The following is a 24,711-nucleotide window of genomic DNA, read 5'->3' as shown; positions in this document are numbered from 1 at the left end:
TCTTTCTTTCTTTCTTTCTTTCTTTAAAGATTTTATTTATTTATTTGAGAGAGAGAGAGAGATAGCGAGAGAACAAGAGTGGGAAGGAAAGGGAGAAGCAGGCTCCCTGCTGAGCAAGGAGATCGATGCGGGGCTTGATCCCAGGACTCCGGGATCATGACTTGGGCCGAAGGCAGCGGCTTAACCGACTGAGCCACCCAGGCGCCCCTGGTATTTGTTTTTCTATCATTGACATATTTTGCTTAGCATTATACTCTCTAGCTCCAGCCATGTTGTTGCAAATAGCAAGATTTCATTATTTTTTATGGCTGGGTAATATTCCATTGTATATATATAGCACATCTTTATCCTTATTCATTAGTCGATGGACACTTGGGCTGCTTCCATATCTTAGTAGTTTTTACAGTTTTATTTAAATAAATTGGCCATATATGTCATTAGATTTTAGTATTTAATGTGGGATAATATTCATATGGTTGATGATTTTAGAGTTAGCTTTAGATACACATGAGGAGTTCCATAGGTACCTCTCAGGGATCAGTGCAGCAATTTCAATATTGTGTGTAGGCTACATGAGTAAAGATAAACAGGGATGTTGCCATTGTTAGATCCTGATTTTAAGCACAAAATTCAGCTTTTTTGGGGAAGATTTATTTGAGAGGAAGAGAGCGCACGCATGAACTGGGGGGAGGGGCAGAGGGAGAGGAAGAAGCACGCTTCCCACTGAGCAGGAAGCTTGAGCAAGGCTCCATTCCAGGACCCTGGGATCATGATCCAAGCTGAAGGCAGATGCTTAAATAACTGAGCCACCCAGGTGCCCCTAAATTCAACTTTGATAATACCTCTGAACTACTTCAGTTTTTCTTGTGAATCCAGAAACTTTGCATGGTGCATGCAAATTCTAAGTGAATAATCTCATTCTTTTAAAAGTTTAACTTAAAAAAAAAAAAAAAAAAAGGCGCCTGGGTGGCTCAGTCGTTAAGCGTCTGCCTTCGGCTCAAGTCATGATCCTAGGGTCCTGGGATCGAGCCCCGCATCGGGCTCTCTGCTCCTCGGGAAGCCTGCTTCTCCCTCTCCCACTCCCCTTGCTTGTGTTCCCTCTCTTGCTGTGTGTCTCTGTCAAATAAATAAATAAAATCTTTAAAAAAAAAAAATAAAAGTTTAACTTTTCATCCTTTTTTTGTTCCTTATGAAATTTGTTTTTTTTTTCTTTTTTTTATGAAATTTGAATTTTTGTGGCTTTTTACTTCTGTCTTAAAGATCAAAGTTGGTATGTACAAAATATAGAAATTTCTAAGCATTAAGATATTTTCCCTCTCTTTAACCCTTTTCACTCCCATGCATCCCTCTTTCTCCCCCAGTCCCTCCCAACATAGAGGGGGAGGGGTTAGTATCTGTCATGGTGCATGCACATTTAATTGAAATTCATTCAATTGTGTTATATATTTTAACATGTGAAATTAATTGTGACCAATACATCCTTGCAAAATATTCAAGAATACAGAAATATCATTGTTATGAGCAACAACCACTTAAGAAAACTTTGCTCTTCGCCAAGCTACCTGTAAATTTTTTCATGTATTTTATTGATGTCCTTATTCCAGTTTTAACATTTTTCCATTATTTTTTCCTTATTTTTTTCTGTTGATTTCTCATTTTTTTCTTTTTTTCCCACCCTTATATGTAATGAGATGTCTTATTTTTTTCATTTGCACTTATATTTTTATCATTTCCCATCTGTTAGCAATTGCATTTGAAAAATCATCTCAAACAATTTATTGTTTACAAAGTAAATGTTCTTTGACAACAAAATCTAGTTAGACTTTTACTGACATGTCATGTGAAGGCTGCCGCAAACGTATTTTCAATTTTCATTATTTTTTATTTCACTGATCATCATTACAACAAAGGATTTGGGATAGAAATGATCATTGCCTTTTCCTTTAATTATCTTGCAGAGAGGTATAGGAGTGAATATTTTTGTTTTCTGTATTAAATGTGGTAGGTAATGTAGAAAATGAAAATGTAGGTAAACAAAATGATTGAAAATTCCATGAAATATCAATTCTAAGACAGTCACAAGCAAGACTTTGGTATATATTTTAAAGAAGATATATTTCTATTTACATTATAGAGATTTCCCAAAAGGGTTATCCTTATTATAGTGTTTTCTGACTTGTTTGTTTAAAAATGGATTTTGAAGAGGCTTATAGTATACTTTCTCTTAGTTATATCTGAAGTAGAAATTGAGAATAAGTCTGTGTATTTGAGTAGATGTTTTAATATTTAAAACATTTAAAAAATGACAGTATTTTTCAAAAACTTGTGGCTCAAAACATCACTTTAGAGGGATACACTCAGAGAATAGCTGAGTTATTTTAAGTAAAATATATATGAGATGTTGTGATATATTAAATGATGTGTAGGGCAGCTAAAAATTTTTTGAGACTCAAATATCATAGGTATGTGTTTGTTCATGTGGGGCAATAGACTGTACATGTAATAATAATTCATTTGCTTTAAGTTTGTACCTATATAAAATTTGATTAATTTTCTTCTGAATCAAGTGATAAATACTATGTGACATGATATTATGTGTTAATAAACACTAAAATTTTTAAAATTATAATTATATTCCCAATTGATATATTTTTTACATGTCTTCTTAACGTGTAGGTGATGTCTCTCAAAAGTTTTTTTCTTCATTACCTTGTGGTGGACTTGGGGTAAGTATGAGTTTGTTTACTGCTTTTAAATAACATAAATTGCCAAAAATATCTCCTTTGATTTATCTATTCAGGCTGTGTCTCTGTAAAAGTTATCCTAGACTTCAGGATTGGCTAAATAATTTATAGGGCTCAATTCCCAGTAAACATGCAAATTGCTGTGCTCAAAACTTATTAAGAATTTCAAGATGGTGACACAGTGAATTAATCCAACTGTGGGGCTCTTCTAACTCTAGGGTTCTGTGGGACTGCACAGGTCACATTCCCGTAAAGCTAGCTTTGCTAGACTTTTATGTAGCTGGAGAAAAGGTAACCCAAGAGGGTTTAACAGTTTTGCAGCAGAATTCAGTTCTCAATAGAGTCACACTGAGTATGCAAGTACATTATATTCCTGATGAAAATAGCATTAACTTCACAAAGTGCTTTGCCTTGTGGCACATTTTGTTTGTGAACCCCTAGGGCCATTTTTGTCTTCAGTAATTAACAAAGCCTTTTTCGACCCAGGATATTTATGCCACATTTCAAGGACAAATTTATTTGAATCCAGTGACATATGAAGAAAAATGTCTACATTTTTATGGATGATTAGAACACATCCTTTAACCTGAAATCTATTTAAAATTAACCCTTACCAGTAGCAAACTGTCATCCTATAGAACTAAGTGTTAAGTCATGTTAGGACAACACAATTCTAGATTAGGTTTCAAGGATTGAGAAATTTAAATCACTTAGGCTTCTTGAATATTGAAGGGAAAGAACTGTGTATGTCATATTTTAGGCAATATTTTGCTATAACTAAATTTTATACAGGGAAATGCCATATATTTTAAGTTAATTCTGTCGTTTTAGTGATTCTAGATTTCACAAGGATAATCTTTCTATTCCTTCACCTATGATTCTGCCCTCTCTAGATATAAGAATGGCAACTACAACACCCAATATCTGCTTGGATTTTACAGTTTGTTAACATACAACTGAGGTTTATAAGAGCTTTGTAAAATAGTTATTATTATTATTTTTTCTTCTACCCAAGAACTGTGCTTTTTATTTTTTTTCATAGTTTTAGCTCTTTTTTTAATTTTTAAATTTTTAAATTTTTATTGTTATGTTAATCACCATACATTACATCATTAGTTTTTGATGTAGTGTTCCATGATTCATTGTTTGTGCATAACACCCAGTGCTCCATGCAGAACGTGCCCTCTTTAATACCCATCACCAGGCTAACCCATCCTCCTACCCCCCCTCCCCTCTAGAACCCTCAGTTTATTTCTCAGAGTCCATAGTCTCTCATGGTTCGTCTCCCCCTCTGATTTCCCCCCCTTCATTCTTCCCCTCTTGCTATCTTCTTCTTCTTCTTCTTTTTTTTTTTTAACATGTATTGTATTATTTGTTTCAGAGGTACAGATCTGTGATTCAACAGTCTTGCACAATTCACAGCGCTCACCATAGCACATACCCTCCCCAATGTCTATCACCCAGCCACCCCATCCCTCCCACCCCCACCACTCCAGCAACTGTCAGTTTGTTTCTTGAGATTAAGAATTCCTCATATCAGTGAGGTCATATGATACATGTCTTTCTCTGATTGACTTATTTCGCTCAGCATAACACCCTCCAGTTCCATCCACGTCATTGCAAATGGCAAGATCTCATTCCTTTTGATGGCTGCGTAATATTCCATTGTATATATATACCACTTCTTCTTTATCCATTCATCTGTCGATGGACATCTTGGCTCTTCCCACAGTTTGGCTATTGTGGACATTGCTGCTATAAACATCGGGGTGCATGTACCCCTTCGGATCCCTACATTTGTATCTTTGGGGTAAATACCCAGTAGTACAATTGCTGGATCGTATGGTAGCTCTATTTTTAACTTTTTGAGGAACCTCCATACTGTTTTCCAGAGTGGCGGCACCAGCTTGCATTCCCACCAACAATGTAGGAGGGTTCCCCTTTCTCTGCATCCCCGCCAACATCTGTTGTTTCCTGACTTGTTAATTTTAGCCATTCTGACTGGTGTGAGGTGGTATCTCATTGAGGTTTTGATTTGGATTTCCCTGATGCCGAGTGATGTTGAGCACTTTTTCATGTGTCTGTTGGCCATTTGGATGTCTTCTTTGGAAAAATGTCTGTTCATGTCTTCTGCCCATTTCTTCATTGGATCATATGTTCTTTGGGTGTTGAGTATAAGAAGTTCTTTATAGATTTTGGATACTAGCCCTTTATCTGATATGTCATTTGCAAATATCTTCTCCCATTCTGTCGGTTGTCTTTTGGTTTTGTTGACTGTTTCTTTTGCTGTGCAAAAACTTTTTATCTTAATGAGGTCCCAATAGTTCATTTTTGCCCTTGCTTCCCTTGCCTTTGGTGATGTTTCTAGGAAGAAGTTGCTGCGGCTGAGGTTGAAGAGGTTGCTGCCTGTGTTCTCCTTTAGGATTTTGATGGACTCCTGTCTCATATTTAGGTCTTTCAACCATTTGGAGTCTATTTTTGTGTGTGGTGTAAGGAAATGGTCCAGTTTCATTCTTCTGCATGTGGCTGTCCAATTTTCCCAACACCATTTGTTGAAGAGACTGTCTTTTTTCCTAAAATAGTTATTATTAATACCATTTTGCAGATGAGAAACTCAAGGCTCAGAGAACTGACATTATTTTCCTGAAATCACACAGTAAAGGGTAAAAGGCTCAAAGTATGAGGTTGATGTGCATGTCCATGTGCAGGTGTTCTAAAAGAGCTCATTAGGTCCTTCCGTGATTTTCATCTTTTGTTTTGTTTTGTTTTGTTTTATTTTGTTTTAGGCCAGCCACAGTCCCTAGAGCCTAGCAGTGCAACAGTGTGGCTGGTATAGTGTGGTCCCTTTTGTGGCAACTCACCAGTGAGCTTCACTTTTTGACCCTGAGCACAAGACAGTCACCATCCTATTAATCCTTCCTTATTTTTAGCAAACCCACTGTGAAGCCAGGAACTTACAAAATCATTTGAGAAAGCAGAGGATAAACTGACTTTTAAAATAGGATTCATTGGCTTTTGTGCTTCTTTTATAAAATCCCAAGTGCTCATTTTAAAGGGAATGGCTGATTACCTGTGAATGAAGCAAAGAATGAAACAAAACTAATAGCTAATTAGAGGGTACAACGATGGAGAGAAAATCAAAGCTGTTAAAAGAGTGATGGTCACCAAATTCCTACTCCTTTACACTTAATTCATGACCCAGAGCTGAAATGAGGACAACTCCTTAGGATCCACCTCCCAAGTCTGACTTGGATTGTGCCTGTACTACACTATCCCTTGATACACAAAGTACGTCTATTCATCTGCTGTAACCCATACCAAGGTAACTTCTTATTCTTTAGCTAGAACTGCTCTAGTAAACTCTTTGAAGTGCCCAAGGAATGAAGAATGAGTACTGCTTTTGTCCCTGTATGTCCAATACAAAGCACAGTCAGTATCAAAATAAGTCCTTACTAAGTCCCCAAACACTGACTTTATCCTTGGTGGCAGCAATGGTAGTAGGTAAATCTAGCTTCAGCAAGCAGAGGCAGGAGGTGGAAGACTGGATTAGTTTGACTTCAGTGCTGGAGAAGCCTGGAGAGAGGCACTTCTGTTTATTAGATTGGCCTCTTGGTCTTCTGAAGGTCTTCTGGTGGTTTTATGTAGGTCCAAGTGAATGTGAACATGTGTATGATGCGTGTGTGTGCACGCACAAGCTTGTCCGTGTTGGTACTCTAGAGAACTAGTTTGATTTGGCCTTTTTTTTTTTCTTTTCCAGAAACCAAATTGTGTTCTTAGGCATTCAAAAACCTTCTTGCCCTTCAGATCTTGCGTTTTGATATAAGTCCTAAGAGAATCCTCTAGATTTGTACCAGTCCTTACCTTTGGGACAGTCCTAGACATATTAAATATACAAAGATAGCCAGTATGAACTGAGAGTGGTCCAACTTCACAACATGGGGCACTTCAGAGAACTTGGAAACCACCAAAATTGCTCTTGTGTTAAGGCACTCTTCCAGCTCACATTATTGGTTTAAATTCCAAAATACTTAATACTCCCCAATTATTAAAGTAAACTCCAGTCCCTAGAATATACACCATGCTACTAGGTGGCTTTAATATATACCTACTGAAGGCTGATGGATTGACTGGCTTCTGGGGAGACTGCCTGGGACATTGTGAAATCAGAAAATCCCTACTTCTTATTAAGTTTTCTCCTAAAATTGCATATGATAATTTTTTAAGTTTTTTAATTACAGTATAGTTAACATATAGTGTTATATTAGTTTTAGGTGTAAAATACAGTGATTCAACAATTCTAAACATTACCCAGTGCTCATCATGATAAGTGTACTTTTTGCTTATGATAATTTGCCAGTAGTTGGTTAAGTTGCTCAATGGGCAAATGGTATGTAAGGTGCTTTAAAGTATATTTTCCAGAATTGCATTTTGAGCAACAATCGCAAGGGTTTCTAATTCCTTTTTGTTTGGTTCTCATTTTGTTTGTTACTATGGCAAGACTCACTTCTCATTAGTGTGTGATTGCACTACAAGAAAATGCCTCAGTTGCAGAGAGCATTTTACCAAATCCCAGGACTTGGCCATCATCTAATGAAATAGATAATTAAGGGACTCTGGAAATAAAAGCCAGTGCAGGACCACTTTAGTTCTCACTCCTAAGGGTATATCACTAAAAATAGTGATCATTTTTTTCTGGCCATCTGACCTGCTGCTGTGTGAAGAAATCTTGAAATCATTTCTCAGCTTTATTTTTCCCTCTTCACTTGATAGGCCACAAAAAAACCACAAAAGCAAGGACGAGCAGGCTTTTATGATAATGTCGTCATCAGCTCCCGGCTTCAAACGCTTCTGCGGCTTTTGAGTTGTCATTTATAACTTGGAACTGAATCGACCCATAATTCCCTTGATACACTTAGAGAAATTGATAACAGACTCTGCACTTCTTTTATGGCTCGGAGGAGGCAACTCCAATCACATCACTATTGGCAGGCAATATTATTTTTTGACATGGTTGTAAAAGTATAAAGGAGCTTATGGCATTTGTTTAGATGAGGAATGGGCTCTCAAGCTGTGCTGGGGTTTATAGGACCAGATTAGTGAGAAGCAAAGGGAATATGATGTTTGCAAACAGGATATGATTTTATATATAAGTTTGGGTTTCATGCTCTGTTCCCTGGGGAAAGCCCTGCAGACAGCAGAGAATTCCACTTTTATCCTACAACAGACAAGCTCCTGGTGCCAAAAGGCAGAAAAATAAACGTGGTCAATGGGCAGTGTCAGACCCTTAATTGGAGGAGGAGGAGCTGTGGAAGAGGCAGAACAGTTCCCTAGGAGGAATGAGGAATTGCTGAGCATGGGCAGAATCTGGGCCTGCCTAACTGGTCAAAGATGTGCCAAAAATGAGGCTCTGTGAGTTTTAATCAAGGTACCTTCTCTAGCAGCAACTCAGTCAGTCTGTGAACACGAGGCTGGCTTTTTATTACAAACTTTTACTCTGCCCGTATTCTATTTGATTACTCCTAAATCTGACACACTGTGGAGGTTAGAGATGTCATTTTTGTGATTTGGAAAGGGAGAGATGGGGAGAAGGATTAGGTGGTTATGGGGAGGTAATTTAAGGCTCATTTCAATTGCCCTGAGGTTTTCAGCAGACATTTCAGTTAGGTACTAACTATACTCACTGTATAGGAGGCAGGTTTGGATGAAATGTCTCAAGTTTTTCATTCTGTCAAACTTAAAATGTAAGCTCTCCCCTCTGAGATATAAAATTTACATATATGTAAATACTACATATACACACACACACACACATACATTCAAAAGAAAATTGTCTGCTATTTTCTACTACATTTGTATCTTTGTATTATTTTACCCGTTACGTTACATTGGGTCTTCCCCATAACAGTAAAAAAAGAAAAAAATGTTCTGGTGGCAAGTCTTTTAAAGGACCTCTCTGACTTTCTCTTTTGTATTATAATATCAGAAAATGATTTATCTTATGACCAAATCTGTGGACATACAGTTAAATTCAGTGTAACAGAAATATTTGATTAATACATTTTTCTCCTGCTATTTAGAGTGGTTTTCTTTGAAACACAATCAGTAATTTAGAAGACATAACATATTGCCATCAAATGAAGAGTGAAGGGCAGGAAAAAGAAGACTTTTTGCCAGTGATTAGATAAGGTGCAGGAATGCAAAGACTAATGAGACCCCTTTTCTCAGTTGCTCATAGCCTGTTCATTGTGCTGATTTGGACAAATGTGCTTTGAGAACACAGAGGAGGGGGCTTCCAGAACAGAAAAGAAAGAAGAGCGTTGTTGGGACTATTTAAGTAGTAATAAGCTAAATAAAATTTCAAGAATGATAAGGAATGAACATATTTTATGAGTTTGTGGGAGGGGTATGGGGGTGCATATCCAGGCATTAATTGTTTAGGCCATAATAACACACCATGTTTTTAACAGTCACACTAAGCTATTGCTGATTAGTAAGGAATTTTTTTTCCCTAAAGCAACAACAACAAAAAACCTAATGTTTATGCCAAAATTTGTACGTTCTGAAGTTTTGATATTGAGTCAGTAACCCCTTCCTTTTATCATAAGTATACGCATTATGTGCTATTTCCACCCAGTTATCCTGAGCAGGCACAATGTCTGTTGTTACATCTGCAGAAAGATGTGGGGGTGGCATCTGTTTCTTACATGCAGTAATCAGGATAATGTCGATTTCCCCTGTATTAATGTTAAAGCCAAGCTCAAACTTGGCTTGCAGTCAGTGCTTCATTTCCTCCACTGCTGCTATCAGAGATGCATCACAGCCCTCTTCCCTCCAGCACAGTGAGGATCCGTTAAGATTTGGAATCTGTCTTTTCCCCATCTCCTCTTCTCCTATTTGGATTTTCATTGGTTTTAAACTGGATGCAAATGATACTAGCAGGAACACCCCATAGCACCTGGAAAAAGTAAAACTGATAAGCTGCCCTAGTGAAATTGTTTCAGAGTTTTGGTTCATGATGTGGATTCCACAAAAAGATCATGTTGCCCCAGATGTGGAAAATACAGTACAAAATATTATGCAAGCTAGGAAATCCCTTCTAAATAACAAAGGAATTTTCTAATATTGCATAGATTATGCTAATTGTATATACTCAATAATAGTTGCAGGGAAGTAGATGACACTCCCCACAGAAATAAACATATATACATAACTCTGTGTTTACTACTAAATGTAAAATTGTATATAATCTTTAAGTGTTCATTGTAGGAAAGAGGGCAATTAGAAATGAAAACCTTAACTTCCTCCCTAATTCACTTAGCTGTAGTATCTCATTTGTGATTAAATTCTTTCTATTGCTTTTACTTTATGGCTAAGCACAACAGGATACATTTTGAAATTCCATTTTCATTTTCTTATTTAAAGTACACATGAATATAAGAACAGCTATTAAAATTCTTCTGTTGTCAACATGAGATACCTTAAAAATGCCATCATCAAAACTGTATACATGTGTTTTTCACATTCTCAGGACCACAACACCTATAAAAACTATATGAGCAACACTGTCAACCAAAGTAATGTCAAACGCAGAGAAGAAAATATATCCATTTCTGGAATTTCTTGTTCTATAATTTTTCTCTGGTCTATAATTTGATTTCTCTAAAGAAATTGAAACGTAGACTCTCCTGTTGCTAAAGGTAAATGGATTTGATGAACATTAAGCTTTGGATTCAAGAAATTTATAGTTCTATGAAACAAAAACGCTGAGAAATTAAAAAGTACTTGAATAAATTTGAATATACAATCATCTGCTGGTTGCCACTTCTGACTGTCAAGAAAACATAAGGCCTGAGTTTAGATGAACTTTTAGAGTTGATAAAGGAAACAGAACTACTTAGAAAAAAGGAATCTTTGGTCAGTTTCTATGTTGTGCAGCTTGGAATGCAGCTAAATCCTGGCCCATCTCACCTTTTCATTTTGATGTGAAAAAACTGCATTAATATTTTCATTTGTCATATTTCTACCCTGGATAGTTTCTGATCCAGATATTCATCCCTACAACAAACTAATATCCAACACAGAATATCGATACAACATTATTGGATTTGTCTTTGTTAAGTGTTTTGACAGAGAAAGTTTAGTAAAGCGTAATTTCTCCATTTTCAGATTATATCATTTTCTTTCAAAATCCAAAACTAAAATTAGTTTACTGAATGCTTGAGCCATAACAAGCAGTTAATGGCATATTCCCTCAGACTTAATCATTCCAAACTCCTGGGTAGAACCTATAGCTCCTGACTTCTAGGCAAGCAGCATCGTTATTACTATACAAGGTCTTATTTTAAGATTAAAATAATAAGTGAAATTAAGGACTTGAAAGACTAATCAATGACTTAGCAACAAAGCTTTTAAATGAAGACTATTAAAAGACTGCTATATTTGAAAATGACATGCATCCAAAATCACTTGGTTAGTTTATTTTGTTACTATATTCTAAATAATATGGCGTATATGGTCTCTAATTAATATTTACTGTGGACACATGTAAATATCCTTTAAAGTGATCCTGTACCATTTTGAAGTGTTTCCATTCAAAGAAATAAAAAATAAGCCTGAAGATAGTGAAATTCTTTGCTGCTAAAGACATTACTTTTTTTCCCCCTTAACCTATTGCCTCTCCTTTAGACATTTCAACATTATTCATTCAATTTTAAATAAACAGGTATTGAGAGACTCCTATGTGCTAAGTATGGAGCAACTCTAGCTGCATATTCTTCTTTTAGATTTTTTATTTTCTTTTCAGTTCTCACTCATATCCCTTATTATGGATACCACTTTACTCTGTGTTAATCTTCCTCCCTTTATATTCATCAACTTTGGTGAGAAGGACCTGGGAGTCCATGGTGATATGGACTGAAGGCAAAATATCTGGTCTTTTCATTGAACGAGATCCAAAGTTATTTTTCTAATTAAATATTTGTACAAGACAGGCTTCCTTTCTCAGCTTTCTTTGACAGAGGCATCATATCTTCATTTTGAGAGCTAGTAAGTGCATTATCCAGCGTCAGCTAACTATTCTATTAAAAGCAAGTATGAAAGAAGTCAAATACCCAATACTAATTGGCTTTAGGCTTAAAATACTTACAGCTTCTGGAGGCTACCTCAACTTGGGGCAGAATTCATTCACTCATTTATTCACTTGTTAACATAATAAATATTTATTGATTGCTTATTATAAGCCAGGAACTGTAAGTACAGCAATGAGTAAAACAGAAGAAAAATTCTATCCTGGTGGAACTTATATTCTTGTGGGGAAGACAGATAAACAAATACCCATTAGTTCAAATATGTGTTCATAATGATGAATATTATGTAGAGAAGAAAGCAAGGAAAGAAGATGGTATGGAATCTGGGGACAGAAATGGTGGTTAATGGGAAGTGTTACCTTTTGGAGCTTGGCATTGATGAGTGAGGGATGATCTGGGCGTCCTGGCTTCTTGTGGTGATTAACTTAAGGAGGGATAGTAGGGGGCACCAGAGTAGGCTTGTCCAGACTGCTCAGAGTTCTGGGTCCCCATCTTCACTCCTGCCTATGAAAATGTGACCATCTTGGGGGGTAGGGTTGTTCTATCTAGAACACACAGAATTCCTGGCCTCCTTTTTGACTCCTGGATTGAGGTGTGGTGGATTTATAGTCACACCTTGAGATCCTGAAATCTCTCTTAAGATCTGACCTTGGAGGTATGGAGGAGCTTGAAAGTGGGGGCACAATTATCCAAGCTGTGGCTGTGAGACATCTGGGTAGCTCCAGATCTTAGCAGCATTGTGTGCTTTGGGGTTATTTGGACATAGTTTCCCATTTAAATTGTGCAGCTGCAAATTAGATACAATACTCTAACACCTGTCCATTTTCAAGTATATTGCAAATGCCCTGACATTTGCATTATATTTCCGAGTGGTTTTTCATGTACATTTTAGCTGCTTCTTTAGTAGACACTATTATATTGTGTCCTCAGTTGTCTCTAGCTGGTCCTTGCTGATTTATATCTGAGCTGCTAGATTCAGGGTAACTGATTTATTGATCCCATTAGATTAGTGCATGAAGCAGAGTATGATGACTTCTCTATTTGTTCATGACGAATTGTGTGTTGCATGTATATAGCACAAGGAACACAAACTTTGGAGTCTGAAATCCAGGGCTGTTTTTCTATTAACTTTCTGTTTGTGATACTCAGTGTCTTCATTATTAAATGGGATGAATCGATAAAAAATTTCAGCTAAATTATATAGGGCTGTACTCTAAACATCTAACTAAAATTATAACCCTTAACTTTGACCCAGAAGGTTGACTTAATGAAGGGATGATCTATTAGGCAAGATGTTCTGGCCTCAGCAGGGACAGAAAACCCTTTCAAACATACCTATTGATTCTCATAGAACTGGACTAATTCAGTCTCACATCAGAGAGTAGCCATTCTTTACATGCAGCTCCCAATGATAACCTACCTCATGTCTTTTAATCCTCACAGCATTCCCAGAAGTCTTGTTACTAAAGGTGTAACTGAGGCTTCCTATTCTGCAGAAAAGGAAACTGAGGCTCAGAGAGGGGACTAACTTGTTCAAGTCACACAATTAGTAGGTGGTGAAGTAGAGATCTCTGATTCCCAAGCTCTTAACCACAGTACTATGCACGCACAACTCACCATAATGTCAATCTCATATGATTATCAGCACTCATTTCCCAAATGAGAATAATCCTAGCCATAAGAAAGCACAATTGTTTCTTTTGCCAAGAGCATTCTTTTTATTGTAATTCCTATGAAGTATTAAATCCATGCACTCAGACATCATTAATTTGGGGCAAAAAATTATGAACCTCTACACAGCATTTTAATTCGAACTAGACAGTGAAAAATCTCTGCCATTGGACCAAACTACTGTGGGAAGAGTTAGAGAGACTCTCATTTCACACACCTACTGGGTCAGAGTTAATTAAGCTGTCTTGGTAGGAACAGGGATCTAATATGCACTGTCTAGTGATTACAAGGATTAGAACATTATGAAATACCCTTTCCACAGTATATTCATCAGATTAAATGAAGTAGTAAGAAAATACTGAGATGGTATTACTTGGCTCTATTTCTAACTCAGTCTTGATAGGACTGACCAGATTACTGTGAATAACAACAATAAGGACTCTTAGATTCCTTGAATGACCACATAAGCCACAAGAATTCATATATTATTGGCAAATCCTTGATTCCACTAGTATCTTAAGAATCCTTAGAGTCTCAAGATGTAGCATTTTGCCACAACAAATATGTTCCTGTACTTATTCTTATCACTGGCACATAAATATCAAAGGGATATTTTTCTGAAGATGGAGGGTGACTTAGAAATTGTACATGCAAGGTCAGTAGGGCTGCCAGAAAGCAGTTGATCATACTGGAAGGGGGTTTGTGGTAGAGCAGTAATGTACATGGCATGCCCCTTGTCTCTTCCAGCTGCTCCATTAATAGTTCACGCCTTCTTTCCATATGGAATATCGGTCACAGTATTCATTCATCATATCCATGGTTTTACTTGGAATCTGAAGGTCCTCCCTATAGCCACTCTGGTTCTTTTTCATCTCACCATGACTAAAGAAGCTAAGGTGTGGGCATTATAACCTACAAGTGATCCCAAAGGAATGGGCTGTCATTCATGTGTTCCTCCCATTGTGGAACAAAAGAGAGGAAGCATGTGTGTTCCCCACCCATTGTCATCATAAATCCATCCCAGCTCCATTTCAAAAGTCTCAAGATTTCAGCAGAGCATCCAACATGAAATGAATATATACATTCAAAGAACTGGCATGTTGTATCACATGGAGAAGGGAGAACACCCATTGTTAAAGGCTGCAGAGCAAGCCAAAGAATAAAGAATACCATAGGTCCTCAGCCCAGAAATATGACTGTCAACATTATCATATGAGAGGAAAAAGTGACAGTCACCTAGAGTTATAGAAGGGTCTCGAGAGTTTTTGAAGTATTGCTACCTAAATAATGGCAGAACTCACCCTGAGTGGTTTTATGACTTTAGGAGATATGTCCTTCTGTCCAGACCTGGAGTCAGAGAAATCAGCAAAGCAGTCTCTCTTTTAGTAATTATTGTTTATCTGAAGTCAGTTCATTCGTTCTTTCTTTCTTTCCCTCTCTCTTTCCCTCCCTCTTTCTTTCTTTCTTTCTTTCTTTCTTTCTTTCTTTCTTTCTTTCTTTCTTTCTTTCCTTCTTTCCTTCTTTCTTTCTTTCTTTCTTTCTTTCTTTCTTTCTTTCTTTCTTTCTTTCTTTCTTTCTTTCTATTTGGAAGAGAGAAAGCACGCATGAATGGAGGGGGAGGGGCAGAAGGAGAGGGAGAGAGAATCTTTTAAGCAGGCTCCACCCTGAGCGCAGAGCCGACATGGGGCTCGATCTCATGACCCTGAGATCATGACCTGAGCCAAAATCTAGAGTTGGATGCTTAACCAACTGAGCCACCGAGACGCCCCTCTTCATCTTTAAAATGGGGACAGTCAGGCCTCTCTTATTGCATTATTGTGAGGATCAAATGTAATGATGTAGGTTAGCTGTGGCAACTGTGTGTAGAGAGTGGACACTACTCCACTCTGATGAGTGGCCCTAATTAGGTCTTGTTTTGCAAAGAATAAATAAGCTGCTACCTCAAGGGTGTGATCTAAAAGATTCTTCAAAGCCCTGAAACCTTCAGGTCTCATCTGACATCATACAACCCAACTAGTGTTCTCCCATTAGAATCATGGCACTTTAGGGTGACTAGTAAGGCGAGAGCAGGGATTTTTTTTTTTTTTTAAGATTTTATTTATTTGACAGAGAGACACAGCAGGAGAGGGAACACAAGCAGGGGGAGTGGAAGAGGGAGAAGCAGACTTCCTGCTGAGCAGGGAGCCCGATGCAGGGCTTGATCCCAGGACCCTGGGATCATGACCTGAGCCCAAGGAAGATGCTTAACGACTGAGCCACCCAGGCGCCCGGAGCGGGGATTGTTTTTAGAAGCCCTTGTGATGAGGCACATGGGCAGAAAAACTTGATTTAGATATTGGAATATTTGGATTCAAATCTCCACATTGTCACTGCTTCAAAAGTGTTTCTCTAAGATATAGATTCTAATTCAATAGAACTGGATGGGGCCTAAGATTCTGCCTCTCTTATAAACACCCATACATGTGATGTCAGTGTTGCTGATCCATGGACCACACTTTGAGTGACAAGATCCTATGTGACTGTGGATGGGCAAATCATTTAATTTTTCTGGGCTTCCATTTATTTACCTCTGAAGTAGAGGTGATTAATTAAACATGGTTTGTCATCCCCTTTGGGGATCAAATACAGCATTACTATGTGGTAATACTTTATCCAAATTTAAATCAACTTTTTAAAAAATCAATTTTTCTGGATAAATCAGATAGTAGGCTTCAATTAGCTTGACATTGAAGATCTGGTTGATTAAGACTTATAGGGATAGGGATGCCTGGGTGGCTCAGTTGGTTGAGTGTTCAGCTCTTGATTTTGGCTCAGGTCATGATCTCAGGGCTGTTGGACTGAGCCCTAAATCAGGCTCCACATTCAGCAGGGAGTCTGCTTGAGATCCTCTCTTTCTCTCTCAAATAAATAAATAAATCTAAAAAAAAAAAAAGACTTGCAGGGATAACCTGTCTCCTTTGGGCAATAGTTATAAAAAATGGAAATTCTATGAGGAGAAGGGGTGAACCATGACAACAGAGGTCTGGGGCACTAGGAGTACCCCAGATGTTGCTGGTTGTCAAGCCAGAGAAAGGAGGCACCTGTTGCTAGCAAATGAAAGCTATAAATCTAGGTGTGGTGCTAACTGAAGAATAGAGAAATGTTCTTCACTAAATTAGTGATGTAATGCAGGACTTCAGTGGGGAGTGGATTTTCACATTTTAGATTTTTTAGCCACAGTCAAACCCTGTCAAGAAATATATTACATAGAATTAACCTTTTTTCATTCATTAATTGATTTTCTTGACATTTATTAAGGATCTATTATGTGTCAGACCCTGAAGATACCCATAGCCCTGCACTCATGGCACTTAACACTAGCTCTCATCATATATCATTAAGAAAATATCTATAGAACACACAATATAGAAAATCTTTTTTTAAGTTCCTATCTGTATTTGTTCAGCCTGCCGTAAAAAGATATCACTGACTGGGTAACTTAAACAACAAATTGTTGTTTACTAGCAGCTATATAAATATAAGGTGTTCCTAAACAATAGCTCAAGTATGCCCATGAAGTCAAAATTGATTGCTTTCCAAGCTTCACAGTCATCCTGCATTTGGAACATCATATAACTAGCCTATACTGCAAAGAAATCCAGAGAGAACAGAAAAAAAAAACAAACACATACAAAACAAACAAAACAAAAACATGTACTTAAAAAACCTGATTAACTTTTTAAATAATCATTCCCCCTTTCTTCTTGAGATGCTAATGCCCAGGGTAGAAAAATATGTGCCTTTATCCTATCCCTGACAGCAATGAAGATTTGGTCAACTCTATGTTGTTTTAAAAATATATATATATTTTTATAGTTCTAGAGATTAGAAGTTCAAGATCAAGTTGTAGGCAGGATTCGTTTCTCCTTAGGCCTCTCTCCTTGGTTTGCAGATGGCCAGTTTTTCAGTGTCCTCACATGACTTTTTGTGTGTGTGCACATCACTGGTGTCTCTTCCTCTACTTACAAGGATACCGGTCATGCTACCTCGTTAAAGGCCCTATGTATAAATATGGTCACTTTGAGGTTAGGTCTTTATCATTTGCATTTGGGGGAGCACAATTCCATCCCTAACAATATCCGTATCTATGGTTGACTTTGATTGAAATCCCAGTTCTGTGCCTTATCAACTGTGTAACTGTTCGAGTTACTTAAGCTCTCTGAAGCTGAGATTCCTCTTTTGTAAAAGCGACTAAAAATACCTTTATGAGGCTATCATGGGGAATGAATTAGGTAATGTTTCTAAAATGTTTAACACAGTGTCCAGCACTTACTTGGTGCTCCAATCCATCTCCTACATCTTTCTTTAGATACTGACCAGAGATACTTACTTTATGCTTTCTTTGGGTAATAAATTTGACTTTATTATCTCTTCCACTGAATTCACTAACAAACTAGGCTTTTCTCTCTCTGAATCTTTCCTACTCCCACCCCCACTTTTACTCTTCCTGGAAAGAAAATATGTACTGGAATCTTCAGCTCTAGACCATAAGAATAGAGGCTTGAGGATAGAAAAATACTGAAATTCTCAAATACCTCTTAAGTGAAAAAAGGTATTCTATTTCCTAAAACAAACAAGACATTTGGCTTGCAGATGCCATTATACATACTGTATAGAGCTTAAAACAGAATAAGCTATGTGGAAAAATTAAAACTAAAGTTTCTTAGAAATTAAATCAAACTGAAATGATTTCAGTGATTTAAAGATATTAGATAATTTCTAAGTTACCGAATCAGGATACTGTCTGCAGAAATAGCTGATCCACAATGGATGATCAATTTAAATGATATACTTTACCTGATATACATTACCTGCTGTAATGCAAAAGTTAAAAAGATGCTTAATTTCTTTCATAGTTTTAACTTTTATACAATGTGCCTAAAATGGCACAGAATCAGTACTGTGATGAAAACCTCTTTCTTTGTTGAGTCTGGTGTCTCTCAGGAGGTTTCTAGGGGCATCTGATCATTATTTAAGCTTAAACTCAATTATTCAGAAATGCCCCGTGGCCCAAGCAGCAGCATAGCATAGCAGCAGCTGCTTACTCAACTGCTTAGTATTGGCTGAGGAGTTTTAGTTCCCAACTTTGAGGGTGAAATATTCAAGGCATCCGTGGAAGAATCATGTACAACATTAACCATGCACAGTGCATATGAAACCTGTTCTGTTAATGGGTAAATTAGTATTATATTTAATTCTGGGAATATTTCCGAAAAGAATCAACAAACTGCGTTTATACAAAGGAGACTGTGCCTAAATTCCTTTTCTTCTAAGTCATTCTCTTTCCCTTTTAAATACTTTCACATCCACTTTCAGTACAGGTAGCTTAATTTCTATCATGTGCGGCTTTTCAGAGCATTAGCTTTGTTTCGGGTGCCAATGATTGAGCTACGCTGGATGTGCTTGGAAAAGGCGAACATTCATTCAGGAAACTCCAGTTGAACTAGATCCATATGCAGCTAAAAAAAAAAAAAAAAATGTAGCTTTCTGATTAGAAGTAGTTTCTGGCTTCCAGCAATATCACAGATGATTTTTGTTTTTGATGTGCTGCAGAATAGAAAGTAATGTTGGAACCAAAACTCTGGGATTTTTTTACTTAGTGAACATTTACTGAGAGCTTACTGCTTTCACTATTGTGTTGCACTATATTAAGCACTTTGCATGCATTGACTAATGCTAATAATAATCCTATGACAAAGGCAGTATAATCCTATGAAGAAGGTGGTATCATCTCCATTTTTATTTAGAGTTTGGTTAATAAGCTTGTCCAAGTTTGAACAATTTGTAAGTGGTAGTTTTTAAGGTCTTATTGTTGGTCATTCTCTCTTGGTGTATGACTTATCTTATGCAGGCTAATTTATTAATAAAACTACTTCCATGGGGTGCCTGGGTGACTCAGTTGGTTAAGCATCCAACTCTTAGTTTTGGCTCAGGTCATGATCTCAGGGTCGAGAGCTTGAGCTCTGTGTCGGGTTTGCAGTCAGAGGGGAGTCTGCTTGAGATTCTTTCTCTCCCTGTACCTCCGCCTCTATTTTTCTCCCACCTTCTGTGTGGGCGCTCTCTCTCTCAAATAAATAAGTAAAATCTAAAAAAAAAAAAAAAAAGGCAGTAATTAAAAGAAAAAAACTAACACATTTTTTTTTAAGATTTATTTATTTATTTTAGAGAGCGAGCGTGTGTGCATGCGCACATGCACAAGTTGGGGGAGGGGAAAGGGAGAGGGAGAGAGAAAATTTTCTCCAGTAGACTCCCCACTGACCGAGCCCTACGTGGGACTTGATTCCATGACCGTGAGATCATGACCTGAGCTAATATCAAGTGTCAGTTGCTCAACCGTCTGAGCCACCCAGGCACCCCACCTAATACACATTTCTAATTTTACCTCTAGTTTCACCTTTTCTTTCTACCTCTCTTACTCAAATAGAGTTCTTGTGTACAATTTGGGAGGAAAGTCCTTTCTTTATGAAATCAATGCTCCTCAAATTATTACGTGGTAAAGGACAAGATTTTGCTTGCTTACTTTTTATTTCCTGTCATAGAGCAATGCTTTTGTAAAATGCAATAAAAAAGGATTACTAAAAATGAGATACAAAAGTATAAAATAAAAACTCATTGGATTGAACAGATATAAAATTATTCTAAACAATTGCTATAGAAGTTGCTAAATGCTTGCTTTTGTTTATCTTGTTGTAGAATGGGACCACCATGGTTCCATGGACCAAACTGTGTAGCAGTATTCTAGACCAGTGGTTTTTGCTATGGTTGAATTTAAATTGACCATCTTGTTATTTGTTTTATATTTGTTACATCTGGTTTTTGCTTGTTTTTCTTTTACTGCTTTCCTTTGGATTGAATATTTTTAAAAATTATATCGTTTATTTCCACTATCGGTTTATTAGTTTTTATCTATATTTTTAGTATTTTCTCTAGCATTTATACCTATTAATACATACCAAAGTCAGCCTTTGGGTAGTATATACTACTTCATATATAATACGAAAATCCTGTAGCAGTTTATTTGTGTTCTCTCCTTCCATTCTACATACTTTGTTGTGATACATCTGATTTTTACATATATCCTAAACCCCTCAATAAAATTTTTATTATTTTTGCTTTAGATAGTCAGTGTTTTAAAGGAATAAAAATAAGAAAAAAAGGTCTCTTTTATGTGAAAGCCTTCATTATTATCATTTTTAGCACTCTTCATTTCCTCAGCGATTTTCTTTACCATTTTTTGTAACTCAGGTCTGATGGAAGTATAATACTTCAGCAGTTATTTTTCTGAAAAATGTTTATTTCACCTTTTAAAGATATTTTTTTGAAGATATTTTTGTTAGTATGGAATTCTGATAGACCTTTTGTTTCCTTTGAAAACGTTGAAGTTGTCATTCCATTGTTTTCTAGCTTAAATAGTTTCTGCTAAGAAATCTGCCAAAGTTCCTGTCTTAGTTCAAGATTTTATGTGATCTATCTTTTCTCTGGCTGCCTTCAAGATTTTTAGTTTTTAGCAGTTTGTGATGTGCTAGGTGTGGTTTTATCTGTTTGTATAGTTGAATTGATGGCATTTTTTTTTCTAGTTATGGTCTGAATCTTTTGGATCTATGGTTTCACTGTTTTTGAGAAGTTCTCAGTCATTATGTATTTAATATTTCTTCTGCTTTATTTTCTCTTTCCTCTTTACAAGAATCCATTTACCCCTGTATTAGACAGCTCAGGTTACTTGCCTGCCTTGTGACCTTAGCTCCAACCCCCTCCCCCACGGTTAACTAATTAATTATTTATTCAGCATTTTTTATTAGGGTAGATGTGTCAGAAATAAGAGGCTACATTTTTAAATGCCCATAGGCATTACTGCAATTAATAAACTTCAAATTAATTTAAAAACATTGCTGAATTAATTATATATTTCACCACTGTGTAGTTTCTCAAGTAACAAATTTTAATGTGCAATGAAACTTTTTGTAGTGCTGTGAATATTTGTAGCATTTACTTGAAATGTTAACCTGAGCATCATTGCTCTACCCTTATCCTCAGACAAAGCTAGAATCCTTTATAAACATACCCCCTTAGTTATACTCTCCACCTCCTACTTTAGAATTTTCAAACATTTTGTAGAAGCAAGTCACCCTGGACAGCAAAAGTTATGTACTGATAGCCCAGGAGCCATATTTAGTACATAGATAATCTTTTAGCCTGGCTGGGGAGTTTTTAAAAATGGAATTCTTCTCAATCTTTAAGATTGGAAAATTACACCAAGGGCACGGCTCTCATTTACCTTACATTACATTACATCTACATTTCCACTCTGACCTCTGGAGTCTTTTGAACATGTGGCTACTACTAGAGCCCGAATTTGCACCACTTCTGTATGTAAACCTCTCTAAGCTATTTTTTTGTACTTTTTCCTGTTCATGGATTGTATTTGTCTATATAAAGGGTCACCAATACCCCTTAGTTAATATTTAAATTATAGCTGCTGCAGGTCTGAGAAGTATTTAGGGAGAAGCTTGCTATTGTTATTGCTGTTTTTAAAACCATAAATTACATTGGTAATGTATATTATTCAGTGACAAAGCTTTCAGAGAGTTAGCTTACTTAGAACTCTGATTATTTCGTGCATTGTGTGTCACACTTTTATTTTGCTGTCCATTTTTATGTGGTCATCCTCAGAGTAAACAATTTTTTTAAAAAAGGAGAAAACTGAAAGCAATTAAGTGGTTACCGGAAAGATATGCACATGCACAGAGGCTTCTGAATAAGGAGAGGGAGTGGCACTCAGGAAGCATTCTTGATTTCTTGCAAAATCCTGACTGTGGATTTTAGTCATTTTAATTCATGCTCCTAATGCAGACTGGAGTAAAAGAAACTGTGAAAGCACTGGTTTTTGAAATAGTATACCCAGCTCTCAGATACTCAGAATCTGTTTCAAAGGAAATGAACACTTGGAAGGAAGTGAACACTTGGAAGTGTGAATGTATTCACAAATAGCACTTAGATATTTCCACTAAACAAAATGAATCATAGCAGCCTTACTGTATGCACGGACAAACCCAACATTCTCATCAACAAACATTTCTCAAGGACTTGACTTTTAATAGGTAGAACTTGTCTGTTTCTATTTTCTTATTGGTATAGATGCCAATAATCTTATGATGTCTTTGATCTTTTATTTTGCCACTGATATTATGTAATTATTTCTTTTTTGAAATAATTAAAAGAAATTGCCATCCCTTTCTTTGATGTATTAGGAAAAAAAAAGTTGAGATTGAAGCAAAAGATGGGAAGATCTGTGAAAGTTTTTTCTTGGCTGTCACTACCATTTGCGAAACTGAAGAAACTGAAAAAGACAGAACAACCCTTTAGTATAAGTTTATATTAGTGTCGATTCTATTCAGGAGACAAAATTATTTGGATAAATTCAGGAAAAGAACAATGTTGATAAAAATCATTCTTGGTTTATTCCCAAGAAAAGGCAAGAGAGAAAACACAACTTTAAAAAGTTAACAATGAAAATATAAAGCAATTTCCTCCCTGTTCCCTCTCTCTCCTCTTCTCTGCATTCTCTCTCTGTTCTTTTTGCTTCTTATTCTTTCTTTCTCTATATTTTCCTTTTATTCTTGCTATATTCCGTAAAGGATTTAAAGCAGCTTTCAAAACAAACATGAAGTGTATGTGTGTGTGTGTGTGTGTGTGTGTGTGTGTGTGTGTGTGTATTCGAAGTAGGTGTCATCATGCAAAAGTGAAAATACAATGAGGTAGGACTGAGATTAGCATATAAAGCGTGTGTTATAATAGCTACTATTTTTTACTAGACAAGGACCACAAATTTTACTTTGAGATTTCTAGCAGCCAATATGAAGAAGGTAGCACTGTTATTTATAGGGTCTCAGTGTTTCTAGGGCAGGATTTCTCAACCTTGGCATTGACATTTTGGGCAAGATACTTCTTTCATGTACTGTCCTGTTGCACTGTAAGATGTTTAGCAGCATTCCTGGCTTCTACCCAACAGAGGCTAGAAGCTTACCTGGTCCTTCAGTCTTGACAACCAAAAATGTCTCCAGAAATTCCCAAATGGCCCCTGAGTGGGGAGAGGTGGTGGGCAAAAGCACCCCCATTGAGAACTACTGCTTTAGTGTAATGGCAAACAAATTAGAAAGTGCCCAACTACTCCAGATATAACTTGCGCTATTTGAATTTTTTGAATATTTTAGCAATTTTATATGGTAGAATTTCAATACCTTTAAAGATAAAATATTGGTGTTATCAGGTCTTAGCTGATATATTTCAGTAGGAAGATCTTTGATTCTATAAATAAAATTAGAATCTTTTTGTTTTTATTTAGTTTATTTAGATTTTTATTTTACTAGCATAAAAAAATCAATATGGATTAAAAGTTTATACTCTTTTTTTTCCAAGTTCTCATTCCAGCTGCACTAATTACTAGCTAAATAACCTCTCTGAATTTCATTACAGAAGTGCTTAATAATAGCATCTATGCCAATGGTTGTTGTAAGAATTGTATCTAGGCATAGTGCCTGGATCTTAATAAGTACTCTATAATTATGAAATCATTATTATTATTGTCATTGTTATTTATAAATAATAAAGATCAGAGCTTTATAGAGTAAGGGAATATACAATAAAAATAAAAAACCTGAAATGTCCTTATTAGGTTTCTATCACTTCCTCTGTATATTTCCTGAATTGCATTCTGCTGTGACTCAAGTGAATGAATTGTTTCCGCCATTCATGTTTCATAGATCAGGTTTGATTCAGCAGTCCTCCTTTTTATCTTTTATAGATATAGAGATTACAACATGATGTTCTTCTTTCAGATGTGAATAGTATTACCTAGTGGCTAAATTTTTATAAGTAGTTACGTAACTGGTCCTTTTTGGGCCCTTACTCTCTTTTCTACCTCTATGCCTCCATAGAGACAGCATCTTCCTAACTATTTTAGGAGACTAGTATGAATAATTGCTATGTGCTTATAAATTGCTGGACTTTTTTTCCTATCTCTTGTTCTTTTTTCCTTTCTTTCTTTCTTCCCTTTCCTTTTCTTTCTTTCTTTCTTTCTTTCTTTCTTTCTTTTTCTTTTCTTTCTTTCTTTCTTTTTCTTTTCTTTCTTTCTTTCTTTCTTTCTTTCTTTCTTTCTTTCTTTCTTTCTTTCT

General features: G+C 36.4%; 1 protein-coding gene across 13 annotated transcripts in view; it reads left to right on the top strand.

The window, feature by feature from the left end:
• HDAC9 (histone deacetylase 9) overlaps positions 1-24,711 on the top strand; it is a 912,577-nt gene that overhangs the window by 642,830 nt on the left and 245,036 nt on the right. For all 13 annotated transcript variants that reach the window (XM_032401986.1, XM_032401978.1, XM_032401976.1 and 10 more), the window contains one exon: positions 2,677-2,726. In XM_032401986.1, coding sequence (XP_032257877.1) covers positions 2,677-2,726 — 50 coding nt within the window. The remainder of the gene's footprint in view (positions 1-2,676; positions 2,727-24,711) is intronic.

Source organism: Phoca vitulina, unplaced genomic scaffold (assembly GCF_004348235.1).
Source record: "Phoca vitulina isolate PV1807 unplaced genomic scaffold, GSC_HSeal_1.0 scaffold4, whole genome shotgun sequence".
Lineage (NCBI taxonomy): Eukaryota > Metazoa > Chordata > Mammalia > Carnivora > Phocidae > Phoca > Phoca vitulina.
The sequence above is the reverse complement of the archived record's forward strand: the minus strand, read 5'-3'. Positions and strand labels throughout refer to the sequence as shown.